Source organism: Protobothrops mucrosquamatus, unplaced genomic scaffold (genome assembly GCF_001527695.2).
Source record: "Protobothrops mucrosquamatus isolate PMUCROS unplaced genomic scaffold, P.Mucros_1.0 scaffold1609, whole genome shotgun sequence".
In the NCBI taxonomy this organism is placed as follows: domain Eukaryota; kingdom Metazoa; phylum Chordata; class Lepidosauria; order Squamata; family Viperidae; genus Protobothrops; species Protobothrops mucrosquamatus.
Genome location: NW_015387772.1, coordinates 145,402 through 159,212, shown reverse-complemented (window position 1 = coordinate 159,212; position 13,811 = coordinate 145,402). Strand labels below are relative to the sequence as shown.

General features: G+C 36.8%; 1 protein-coding gene across 1 annotated transcript in view; it reads left to right on the top strand.

Annotated features, from left to right (window-relative positions):
* The window catches only part of NIN (ninein), an 88,732-nt gene that overhangs the window by 43,964 nt on the left and 30,957 nt on the right, over positions 1 to 13,811 (top strand). The window contains exons 11-18 of the mRNA XM_029285401.1: positions 676 to 786; positions 2,262 to 2,351; positions 4,003 to 4,135; positions 4,496 to 4,617; positions 7,240 to 7,650; positions 7,713 to 7,802; positions 11,274 to 11,406; positions 11,791 to 11,912. Of these exons, the coding sequence (XP_029141234.1) occupies positions 676 to 786; positions 2,262 to 2,351; positions 4,003 to 4,135; positions 4,496 to 4,617; positions 7,240 to 7,650; positions 7,713 to 7,802; positions 11,274 to 11,406; positions 11,791 to 11,912 (1,212 nt within the window). The remainder of the gene's footprint in view (positions 1 to 675; positions 787 to 2,261; positions 2,352 to 4,002; positions 4,136 to 4,495; positions 4,618 to 7,239; positions 7,651 to 7,712; positions 7,803 to 11,273; positions 11,407 to 11,790; positions 11,913 to 13,811) is intronic.

Here is a 13,811-nt window from a genome sequence, read left to right as displayed (position 1 = left end):
CAGGGCTTAAAAGAAGCAACCCAATTCCTTAAAAAAGATACCAGTGTATATGAATGCGTGTCTCCCCGTGTGGACGGCTTTTATTACATGCACATAATTTGTAATGTGCAAATCAATGGACTGACATTTGGACTGATGTATTTTATTAAAAAGCTTGATGTAAGCTTTTTAAATTATGCAAAAAATAATTCTTCTGGGGGTTGAAGGAAAGGAAGTGGGATCGGAAAGATGAAGACCTTCTTCTAACATGATATTCCATGCGGCACGTGTAGATTCATTTGAATGCATAAACTGAAAGTTAATTTTAAGGCAGTTAATTAGGTTTTAGAACAAGGCAAGGGGTTTCTCCTTTAAATATTATAATGATCCTCCAGAGACCAAGCAAGAAATGAAGACATACAGTACATTCCCTTAGATTTTTAAAATAGTCTCCTCTGGATCTGAATAGCAGCCTTTTAAATATTGCCTTCTTTGATCTAATGTCACTCAACCTAGTGCCCTTTTTATTTGTTAGAACTATAATTACCAGCATTTTCAGTAAGGCTGCATGAAAAATCCAGACTTTGTTAATAATATCAGGGTGAAGAAAACTGAAACTAGGAAAAACACAGTCACTTTATGTATTGTTTGGGAACCAAACTAGATATTTTTGAGACCCTCTCAATTTCTTTTTAGGAAAATAGTCGCTTAGAGCATGAGCTCCTGGAAACTGGAGAGAAATTGGTGAAGTATGAAAGCATGATGAGCAAACTGCAGAATAATTGGGAAAATGTCTTAGTAGACAAGGTAAGATGCTGTTGGTGATTAATTCAGCAAAATCCCAGAATATATTACAAATGTCATTTGACTTTATGAAGATGTTAATAAGGACTTTGGGTCCAGATTAATCTGGCACAAACAAAGCCAAAGGAAATGATGCAGAGATTTTGAAAGTTAGTAAGACTGATACAATAAAAGTCCACTCAGCCATCCAAAATTCTGCAAAGATGTTTGGAACTATATTTTGCAGTTCAATCATTTCAAATAACTAGTTCAACCCCTTTAGCAAGTGATTGCAGGAATAAGGACTGTATTACTACCATCACCCTAATTATGGAGTGGTCATCCTAGAGAGGCACTTTTTCTGGTGTTCTTCAAGTTTTGATTTTCAGGAGCTTCATCATGTATTGTTTGTAATCAGGTGGAGGGTAGTATTTTGAATCCACAAATCACCATGTAAACATTATCATACTGCAGCCTATAAATACATCATACTGTGGGGTACAATGGGTGAGTTGTAGATGTTTTCAGTTTTGTTTGCCATTTTATTGCTTAATATGATTTAAAGGATAATGTAAGAGGTAGTCCTAGCTTAATGACCACTCATTCAGCAACCATTTGAACTTACCAGTGCTGAAGCAGTGGTACTTATAACCATCCTCATACCTATGACGGTTGCAGTATCCCTATGGTCACATGACTGCAATCCGGGTGCTTGGCAACCAGCTTGCAGTTATGATGTTGCAGCATTCCATAGTCATGTGATCATTTGCAACCTTCAGTGCTGGCTTCTGACAAGCCGAGTCAATGGGGAAGCCAGCAGGAGGTTGCAAAAGGTGACCATCACGGTTAACAATGTTGTGGGATTCATTGAATGATGGCAAATGGAAGTACCACAACTGCTGTCACCAAGTGGTGCAGTCACGTGACATCGTGCTTTATGATTGTGTCACTTAGCAATGGAAATTCTAGTCCCAATTACTTACTTACTTAATGCTGTTAAGTGAGGACTATATGTATTATTTATTGGGGTTGTCTTTAATATGCCACCCAGAATCACGAGTTTGAGTTGGAGACAGCCATATAAATCAGGGGTAGTCAACCTTGGCTCTTTTATGACTCGTGGACTTCAACTCCCAGAATTCCTGAGCCAGCACAGCTGGCTCAGGAATTCTGGGAGTTGAAGTCCACGAGTCATAAAAGAGCCAAGGTTGACTACCCCTGATATAAATGCATAACCAATTAAATACTACATATATCTATATGCGTAAGATAGCCTGGTAGCAGCACTTGCCTGGCATACCTCCAGATTTGATCTCTGACATATTATCTAAAGCAGTATTCCTTAGCTGGGTGTCCTCCTTTTATTCAGTGCACCAGATTTCCTTTCAAATCCAATAATAAAGCTTCATTCCCTGGACCATCATCTAACTGCTGTACCAGTGAGGAAAACAGGCTGTCTAAAGGTGGGGAAAAGATGACCATGTGTCCTTTGGTTCTAGTTTGGAGACCTAGATCCTGGCAGTGCAGAGTTCTTCCTTCAGGAGGAGCGGCTGAGTCAGATGAAGAAGAAATACGAACAGCAGTGCAGGGTAAGAATAAAATTAAGGTTTTTCCAAGGCCTATGCCTAGAGACTCCAGCNCTGGGGGCAGCTCGTTCCAGAGGGTGGGAGCTCCAACAGAGAAGGCTCTCCCCCTGGGGGTCGCCAACCGGCACTGTCTGGTTGACGGCACCCTGAGGAGACCCTCTCTGTGGGAGCGTATCGGCCGGTGAGAGGTGATCTGTGGCAGAAGGCGGTCTCGGAGGTAGCCAGGTCCGATGCCATGGTGCGCTTTAAAGATAATAATCAGCACCTTGAAGCTGATCTACTTCCCAAATGGCAACACCTAGCCAACCTTGCTTGAGCCCTCAAAAACTAAGGAGTCAGACCTAGTTAGGATGTTAATGGCTGCCTCCCATGAATGCCCAGGGTTTTAGGATATAGAGAAATGGAAGAAACAGCCTAAAAGAAGGCATTGAAGAACTGTTTCCATACTGTTACCGGGAAAACTGTATGGATAAGGACCAAGAATCAAGAGAGACAGTTTGATTCAATCTTTAGACCCGTCAAATAATGTCATAGAACTTGGTTTCTTTTCATTTTTAATTTGTCCCTTCTCACAAAAGTCTTCAAAACTTTAGCAAACCTCTTTCGTAAGTCCAATCTAGGAAAGCTATCCAAGTTACTCTCTTAGTTTGTTTTTGTATATCCCATTTAATTATGAAGACATATGATTTTGTAAATTCAAAACAAAAGCATTTTCCCACATGAAGGATTCTATATAATTAATTCAAAAACCTTATTTCAAATTTATATGGATCTTTAGTCCATTTGTAACCTTGTAAAAAGTTTTAATCATCTTTTTGCTGTTTATTTGAACTTTTCTAAAATTTAAAATTTCTTTCTCTGGGGGTTGTTGAAAACTCACCCAATGCTGTAAAACTGTTGATCCAAAGATTCCTAATAACTGAAAAACAGTTAACAAGCAATTTCCAAAAGTGATTAGAAAAAGAAGTATGGAAACTTAGTGTCCTTTCAAAGGCACCATCCCCAGTTTGAGCAAGATAACAATTCCCTCATCTCTTACTGCTCTAAATTTTATGGAAATTAATATCTTGCAGTCTCCTTGTGAGGAGCCAGCTGTCTTACAGCTGGACTATCTAAGGAACTTCCTCTCCTGTTAGAAACCTGCCTTTGCTATCAGAATCTCATTTTTCTAGCATATAAGAATCCTTCCTCTGTGTTGCTCCCAGCCTATAAACTATCCTCTGAAAAGAGTTGCATTTGGCCTCTCCTCTTATCATTTAAGCAATACATAAAAGATCTCTCGCGCACTTTCACAGTTGTATTTTAATATATACTTAGATTTTACCTTTCGTAAAAAGGTGAGATATAAAGAAATACATAAATACCTCTGAAGTCATTGGCTATCCAAGAACAGAAGATTCTTCATCCTGACCTGAAATTTACCCATGAGTTTTTCCAAACCTGCTCATTTTATGTTGAGCTCAGCTGAAGAGATGGCTCTGATGCTTAGTCCCCAAATTGCTCTGTTTCAAAAGAAGCCAGGGTTCAGTTCTTGCCTAGCATGCAAATATATGCACATTTGCAGCTGTTCAGTCCTCCCAGGCCATAAAAATATTGCTGTTCCAGTTGATTGTTTGGCTGGGTTCATCGTGATGAGATTGCATCTTGTTTTCAGGAACTTCAAGATCACATAGATGAACTTCAATCTCAACTGGAAGAGTATCAGATACAAGGCAGAATTATCCGACCTTCACTGCAAAACACTCTGTATGAGGAGCTCAATGATTGTGGAGTGCAAAGTAGTCAAGGTACAATATGTCCTACCTACTGTGTATTATGAGGAAGTTATTTTTGGACAATCAAGCTGTCTTTCCAGTTTTTATGTAGCCCATATTGCAAGAGTGTACCAACACTTCAGGGAAAAGCTAAAGCAAGTGAGCAAATCTTTCAAAGTGTGAGTCTGAGGAGGTCAGGGTAGTATATGGAAAAGAAGTTGGATCTAAGGATTAAACAGATTAAGCTAACAAGACTGCCAAGTGTCCTGACTGGTGCTGCTGAGGGCAGCTTTCTAATACCTTAAAATATTTTAATATTTATGCTAATGTATTCCATCATTGACTAGCTGTCCAAAAGAGCTTCATTTCTTTTTTTGCTATCCTGTATTCTAGAGCCTGCTTCTGAGGACTGCAGCCATCTAAACATGAGCATAGAAGCCGAAATAATTATTGAACAACTAAAGGATCAGCTTCACCAGGATGTCTACAACTTGCAGCAGGAGCTTGAAAACACAGTAAGTTTTCCCCACTTTAGCATGAAGCCAGAAGTGCTTGCATCAGAGATTGTTATTACACTTGCCCAGGACATGTTTTTATTTAATTAAAATCTGTTGTTGTTATAATCTTTAGTTTTTTTCTGGAACTTAAGTTTGTTGGCTTTCTGGAGCTTCTGGGTGATTAGTGGTGAGCTATGAAGTATCCAAATGAACAGAAAAACCAACTGCAGCTAAGACTGGACCAGTGACTAGACTGGTCCACATAACATCTCCAGATAAGGAGAGAATGGAAGATCATTTACTTATGCTCTGGATAGCTGCTCCTTGTAAGAAGACTACAAGACAGCACCAGAACACAAAGGAAATCATCATCATCATGCTGTCAACTGCAGCAGAAACTACTAAAGGACACTGAATTTACTAACCCACTTTCTAATTACTTTCTGAAATTGCCTATTCAATTAACTTAAGGACATTAGACGTTTTCAAAATAACAAGTTTCATTTTTTGAATAAAACAAAAAACAATCAGCTTAAGAGCTTAACAAATTAGAATTATTTGCAAACAGCTAAATTCAAAACTAATTTAAGAAAGTTATAAATAAATTAAGGGAACAGACAAATTTGGAATAATGGAAAATTAATACTTTTGGTAAAAGTGTTTGGAAATAAGTGTAGAAATGAACAGCACATTTGTGGGAACCAAGCTGTTTAGTTTATCTTGAGTCAAAACAGCAACTTGAGACTATTATTTTAAAAATCAAACACTAGAGGGGACTAAAGATTCCAGGCAGAAAGAGAAAAGGGGGAAAAATGAAAAGTGTCTTTGATCAGCCCTAGAATTTGCAAAATGGCAGAAAATGCTTTGATATTTGAAATGCTTCAGTAGATTGTTGAAGAATGGGGTCAAAAAATAGAAGCTTCAGTCTCAGCAATGATGCATGCATTCATGAATAGATTATGTCTTAAAGATATTAAAGAAGTTCTGATATGAAAGAGAACATTGTGGAAGATTTGCAAGATAAAGAGATGAAAGAAAGTTTGCCTGATGTAGAATATCAGAATATTAAAAAAAATGCAGAAGTACTGAAAAATAAAAAATGGACTAGGAAACAACTAAAGTGGAAGTACAAATGACAAACCAATAAATTGACCTAGATAATGATCTTTTACTGAATTTACCAAAGAAGTTGGTTAAAGTCTGAAAGAAATTTTCAAAATGGGAAAAATAAAAATGGAAGAGAGATCGAATTCTACAATAGCATCTGAATGAACTAAAGATTAAGATTGTTAAAAGCAGAAGTTAGAACAAAGATAGATTGTTTGACCAAGGTTAAAATAAGACATATTTGTGTAAATCTGGCATTCTTTATGGACTTTTTGTTAACACTGGGAATGTAATGATTTATGGTTTTGTATGTGGGTTATGAGGCAAAGTAATGTAATGATATGGGGCGAGAAATTATTAAGTTTGTACTTGTAATGAAAATCAAAAGCTTCAGAGAACTGATGATGGTTTCATGGATCACCAGATAAGGCTGTCCTTTGCAGACCTCTAAATTAAACTTGGGAGTCCCACCAGCAGAGAACCTATTATTGAAGACAAGCTGTTCATAAAGTAGTTCCTGAGAGGCAAAAGCATAGAGTACTTATTTCCTCCCCTCTCAAGATCTTTGTTCCTGATGGACACAATAAACAGAGAAGGAAACTCTGTATAGAACATTTACAAAGGCTTGTTGAATGAAAGTTTGAATACAGTTATCTCCTTAATAGATTTTCCAGTTCAAGCACAACTGATTAGAGATACACAGCAATCGGTATGATTTTCCCAACTGAAATAAGAGAAGTTACCTAAATTACAAATCAAATAGTTACAAACAGTTGTCATGTCGCTTGATTCTAGAAAGACAAAATGCACCAAGCAAAATAGTAGGTTATAGAATGGAAATGCTTTGCCCAGTACATGCAGCCACTGCATCCTTCTTACATAACTCCTTTTTGTCTCCTATTTTATACCTAAATGCTTTGGGCTCTGACAAACTAGTTTTCATAAGCCTTATCATGATTGTGGAAGTTCTTGTCAGTTTCTTGTCTGACTCTTTTGTCCATCAGTTATACTTTGATCTTCTCCTGACACTTGGCACATCATTGTTTTAGCATCCTGTTATATTTCTATGCACCTATGCATTCAGATGGACTGCATGAGTAAGACTATGTATTCATCATAATAATTCCTTATCCATCATGATCACTAGCAGAGGTCAATGCTGGGCAAACCTATAAAGAGGTTTCATTCTGTTCATGCCAAGGATTGTCTCTGATTCCCTTGGTTTCTGTATGTCCAGGTACTCTTCCAACAGTAGCTGGTCTAAGAATTGGTCTATGTAGGCTGCTGCTACTGCTGAAAATATAAGTGAGCCTGTCACATAAATTATGCTGGCTGGACATATTGAGAACTATATTCCTACACATCTGCCTTTTTCCAGAATGCTAATGGGACCTCTTTTTAACAGATTAAAAAGGGTTATCAATGGTGGAGTTTGCATTCATTTTCAGTTATATCTGCTATTGAACCAAACTGTCTGCAACGCTTCTATTGAGTTATGCGGAAATGCTCATCATAATCTTCCCCTTCACTTAGGTATGCCATTATGAAAAGCAGCTTGAGGAGACCAAAGCCAACTATGAGGAGGGACAAGAGAACGTCCAGCAGGAGTACTGTCAGGAGAGACAAGTGTTAGAAGAACAAATTGAGTGTCTGCAAGTCCAGATTTCTGAGCTTCAGGGACAGGTGGCAAGCCTGAGGCAGGCCAGCTCCCAGCAGAGTGTGGAAGGGAACAGTCTCCAGATATGCCTGGATGAGAAGGCTAGCCTTATAGAATGCCTGAGGATCGATCATGAGAGGGAGCTCCAAGCCAGACTGAAAGAGGCAGAAGAAAACTTTAGTCATGAGAAGGAAGAGTTGATTCAGTCTAAATCCTGGTTGGAAGAAAGAATGAGAACTTTAGCACAGGCCATCCAAGAAGAAAAAATGGAGCTAGAAAATGGGTTCCANTGAGGAAAACAGGCTGTCTAAAGGTGGGGAAAAGATGACCATGTGTCCTTTGGTTCTAGTTTGGAGACCTAGATCCTGGCAGTGCAGAGTTCTTCCTTCAGGAGGAGCGGCTGAGTCAGATGAAGAAGAAATACGAACAGCAGTGCAGGGTAAGAATAAAATTAAGGTTTTTCCAAGGCCTATGCCTAGAGACTCCAGCGAATCACTTTTCTTTTTTTTCCTTTTTTTTCTTTTTTAATTTTTATTGATTTTTCAATTAAAAACAATAACATACTACATTTAATCACAATATCAACCAAGAAAATAACACTACTCAATACATTCACGGAAGTGTCCGGTGTCCCCCCCCTGCACCCCCCTCTTTCACTTTCCACGCCTTCCTCCCTCCCCCGAACCTACAACCTCTCCTCCTTCCTCCCTCTCAGCCTACCTCCCTTCTCTCTCCACCATCCCGTCTGGTGCAGTTGGGGTATCCACCGGGCACCTCCTCAGAAAATTACATATAAATCTACAATACATTAATTTTTATACATCTATCTATTCCCTTTCCCTCCTCCCCCCCCAGACTTCCCAGAGCTGATCCAGGAAATAAACACACAATAATCCAATTCTATCCAAAGCTACTCATTATTACTACACACTAGTATAAATTTACTATGACTCTAAAATAACATTAAAATACCTACAAATTTTAATAATATAACAATATTTCTTTTTGTATATAAAAGAAAAAAAAGAAAAAGAAAAAAAAATTAATCAAAAGCTACATGATAATTATTCAGTCCATATTTTCTCTGAATATAATCTATCCATCTTCTCCACATTGAAATAAATTTCTCCTGAGAATGATCCTTCAGGAATGCGGATATTTTTGCCATCTCTGCAAAATACGATAGCTTCTGTCTCCAATCATCCATAGTTGGTAATGTCTTCTTTTTCCAATTTTGAGCAACTAATATCCTTGCTGCTGCTATACAGTACAACATCAATTTCATTTCTTTTTGATCCAAATTATCCATAATACCCAATAGAAATAACTGCGGTGTAAATTTTATCTTTTTCTTAAAAATCTGTTGGATATTCCACCAAATCTTAATCCAAAAGGCTTTAACATCCCTACATGTCCACCAAATGTGGTAATAAGTTGCGTCCATATTATCACATCTCCAACATTTTGGTTGCAAATTCGGATACATGCAAGACAATTTTTGGGGATCCAGATGCCATCTATAAAACATTTTATAAAAGTTTTCCCTTAAATTCTGTGCTTGGGTGAACTTAACATTTCTTACCCAAACTACTTCCCAAGTTTCTAACATTATTGGTTCTTGAATATTTTGAGCCCATTTAATCATACAATCTTTAACTAATTCTATTTCCGAATCAAAGTTCTATCAAAACACTATATATTCTCCTAATATGGGCTCTACTTTGATCTTTAATCTGTTTTATCAAGTTTACATCTTCTAGAGTTAAACCCAATTTTTGATCTATACGCTATCTCTACACCAACTGAGAATATAAGAACCAGGACTGGAGTACTTTATCCTGTCTTAACTCATCCAAAGATTTAATTTGCCAGTCCTGTCCTCTTAACCTAAGTAAATCTTTATAAACAATTCCTTCTAATTTTACACCCCTTATAATTCCTTGTATTGCATGTTCCGGAATAACCCACATTGGAATTTTGAAATTTACCTTGTAAGAATACTTTTTCCAAACTCTCAAAAGTGCAATTCTTAAAATATGAGATTTAAAAGCACGATCAATTTTCTTATCAAAAAATAAATAAGCATGCCATCCATAATATAAATCCCAACCTTCAAGTACCAAGATATTTCTATTAGTTAAATTAATCCAATCACTAATCCAAGTTAAAACCACCGCATCATAATATAGTTTTAAGTTAGGGGCTTTAAGTCCTCCTCTTTCCCGTGCATCTTGCAAAATTTTGAATTTTACCTTAGGTTTTTTTCCCTGCCAGATAAACCTGTTGATACCTCTTTGCCACTCCTCCAAATTTGAATCCTTTTTTAAAATAGGTATCATCTGAAACAAAAAAAGGAACTTTGGGAGAACCACTTTTCTTGATGTTGTGTGCCTACATAAAGAGAGCTGGAAAATCATTTTATCAAAGTGACTAGATTTCACATGTTCCAGATGTGGATTGGCTAGCTGGCCATGCAAGCTTCAGAGCTTCATTTCTTCCTCCCACCCCACCATCTACAGAGAAGAGGACTGATCTACTTCCCAAATGGCAACACCTAGCCAACCTTGCTTGAGCCCTCAAAAACTAAAGAGTCAGACCTAGTTAGGATGTTAATGGCTGCCTCCCATGAATGCCCAGGGTTTTAGGATATAGAGAAATTGAAGAAACAGCCTAAAAGAAGGCATTGAAGAACTGTTTCCATACTATTACCGGGAAAACTGTATGGATAAGGACCAAGAATCAAGAGAGACAGTTTGATTCAATCTTTAGACCCGTCAAATAATGTCATAGAACTTGGTTTCTTTTCATTTTTAATTTGTCCCTTCTCACAAAAGTCTTCAAAACTTTAGCAAACCTCTTTCGTAAGTCCAATCTAGGAAAGCTATCCAAGTTACTCTCTTAGTTTGTTTTTGTATATCCCATTTAATTATGAAGACATATGATTTTGTAAATTCAAAACAAAAGCATTTTCCCACATGAAGGATTCTATATAATTAGTTCAAAAACCTTATTTCAAATTTATATGGATCTTTAGTCCATTTGTAACCTTGTAAAAAGTTTTAATCATCCTTTTGCTGTTTATTTGATCTTTTCTAAAATTTAAAATTTCTTTCTCTGGGGGTTGTTGAAAATTCACCCAATGCTGTAAAACTGTTGATCCAAAGATTCCTAATAACTGAAAAACAGTTAACAAGCAATTTCCAAAAGTGATTAGAAAAAGAAGTATGGAAACTTAGTGTCCTTTCAAAGGCACTATCCCCAGTTTGAGCAAGATAACAATTCCTTCATCTCTTACTGCTCTAAATTTTATGGAAATTAATATCCTGCAGTCTCCTTGTGAGGAGCCAGCTGTCTTACAGCTGGACTATCTAAGGAACTTCCTCTCCTGTTAGAAACCTGCCTTTGCTATCAGAATCTCATTTTTCTAGCATATAAGAATCCTTCCTCTGTGTTGCTCCCAGCCTATAAACGATCCTCTGAAAAGAGTTGCATTTGGCCTCTCCTCTTATCATTTAAGCAATACATAAAAGATCTCTCTTGCACTTTCACAGTTGTATTTTAATATATACTTAGATTTTACCTTTCGTAAAAAGGTGAGATATAAAGAAATACATAAATACCTCTGAAGTCATTAGCTATCCAAGAACAGAAGATTCTTCATCCTGACCTGAAATTTACCCATGAGTTTTTCCAAACCTGCTCATTTTATGTTGAGCTCAGCTGAAGAGATGGCTCTAATGCTTAGTCCCCAAATTGCTCTGTTTCAAAAGAAGCCCGGGTTCAGTTCTTGCCTAGCATGCAAATATATGCACATTTGCAGCTGTTCAGTCCTCCCGGGCCATAAAAATATTGCTGTTCCAGTTGATTGTTTGGCTGGGTTCGTCGTGATGAGATTGCATCTTGTTTTCAGGAACTTCAAGATCACATAGATGAACTTCAATCTCAACTGGAAGAGTATCAGATACAAGGCAGAATTATCCGACCTTCACTGCAAAACACTCTATATGAGGAGCTCAATGATTATGGAGTGCAAAGTAGTCAAGGTACAATATGTCCTACCTACTGTGTGTTATGAGGAAGTTATTTTGGGACAATCAAGCTGTCTTTCCAGTTTTTACGTAGCCTGTATTGCAAGAGTGTACCAACACTTCAGGGAAAAGCTAAAGCAAGTGAGCAAATCTCTAAAATCTAAAATCTCTAATTACTTTCTGAGTCTGGGGAGGTCAGGGCAGTATATGGAAAAGAAGTTGGATCTAAGGATTAAACAGATTAAGCTAACAAGACTGCCAAGTGTCCTGACTGGTGCTGCTGAGGGCAGCTTTCTAATACCTTAAAATATTTTAATATTTATGCTAATGTTTTCCATCATTGACTAGCTGTCCAAAAGAGCTTCATTTCTTTTTTTTTTTTGCTATCCTGTATTCTAGAGCCTGCTTCTGAGGACTGCAGCCATCTAAACATGAGCATAGAAGCCGAAATAATTATTGAACAACTAAAGGATCAGCTTCACCAGGATGTCTACAACTTGCAGCAGGAGCTTGAAAACACAGTAAGTTTTCCCCACTTTAGCATGAAGCCAGAAGTGCTTGCATCAGAGATTGTTATTACACTTGCCCAGGACATGTTTTTATTTAATTAAAATCTGTTGTTGTTATAATCTTTAGTTTTTTTCTTGAACTTAAGTTTGTTGGCTTTCTGGAGCTTCTGGGTGATTAGTGGTGAGCTATGAAGTATCCAAATGAACAGAAAAACCAACTGCAGCTAAGACTGGACCAGTGACTAGACTGGTCCACATAACATCTCCAGATAAGGAGAGAATGGAAGATCATTTACTTATGCTCTGGATAGCTGCTCCTTGTAAGAAGACTACAAGACAGCACCAGAACACAAATGAAATCATCATCATCATGCTGTCAACTGAGGCAGAAACTACTAAAGGACACTGAATTTACTAACCCACTTTCTAATTACTTTCTGAAATTGCCTATTCAATTAACTTAAGGACATTAGACGTTTTCAAAATAACAAGTTTCGTTTTTTGAATAAAACAAAAAACAATCAGCTTAAGAGCTTAACAAATTAGAAATATTTGCAAACAGCTAAATTCAAAACTGATTTAAGAAAGTTATAAATAAATTAAGGGAACAGACAAACTTGGAATAATGGAAAATTAATACTTTTGGTAAAAGAGTTTGGAAATAAGTGTAGAAATGAACAGCACATTTGTGGGAACCAAGCTGTTTAGTTTATCTTGAGTCAAAACAGCAACTTGAGACTATTATTTTAAAAATCAAACACTAGAGGGGACTAAAGATTCCAGGCAGAAAGGAAAAAGGGGTGGAAAATGAAAAGTATCTTTGATCAGCCCTAGAATTTGCAAAATGGCAGAAAATGCTTTGATATTTGAAATGCTTCAGTAGATTGTTGAAGAATGGGGTCAAAAAATAGAAGCTTCAGTCTCAGCAATGATGCATGCATTCATGAATAGATTATGTCTTAAAGATATTAAAGAAGTTCTGATATGAAAGAGAACATTGTGGAAGATTTGCAAGATAAAGAGATAAAAGAAAGTTTGCCTGATGTAGAAATATCAGAATATTAAAAAAATTCAGAAGTACTGAAAAATAAAAAATGGACTAGGAAACAACTAAAGTGGAAGTACAAATGACAAACCAATAAATTGACATAGATAAAGATCTTTTACTGAATTTACCAAAGAAGTTGGTTAAAGTCTGAAAGAAATTTTCAAAATGGGAAAAATAAAAATGGAAGAGAGATCGAATTCTACATAGCATCTGAATGAACTAAAGATTAAGATTGTTAAAAACAGAAGTTAGAACAAAGATAGATTGTTTGACCAAAGTTAAAATAAGACATATTTGTGTAAATCTGGCATTCTTTATGGACTTTTTGTTAACACTGGGAATGTAATGATTTATGGTTTTGTATATGGGTTATGAGGCAAAGTAATGTAATGATATGGGGTGAGAAATTATTAAGTTTGTACTTGTAATGAAAATCAAAAGCTTCAGAGAACTGATGATGGTTTCATGGATCACCAGATAAGGCTGTCCTTTGCAGACCTCTAAATTAAACTTGGGAGTCCCATCAGCAGAGAACCTATTATTGAAGACAAGCTGTTCATAAAGTAGTTCCTGAGAGGCAAAAGCATAGAGTACTTATTTCCTCCCCTCTCAAGATCTTTGTTCCTGATGGACACAATAAACAGAGAAGGAAACTCTGTATAGAACATTTACAAAGGCTTATTGAATGAAAGTTTGAATACAGTTATCTCCTTAATAGATTTTCCAGTTCAAGCACAACTGATTAGAGATACACAGCAATCGGTATGATTTTCCCAACTGAAATAAGAGAAGTTGCCTAAATTACGAATCAAATAGTTACAAACAGTTGTCATGTCGCTTGATTCTAGAAAGACAAAATGCAC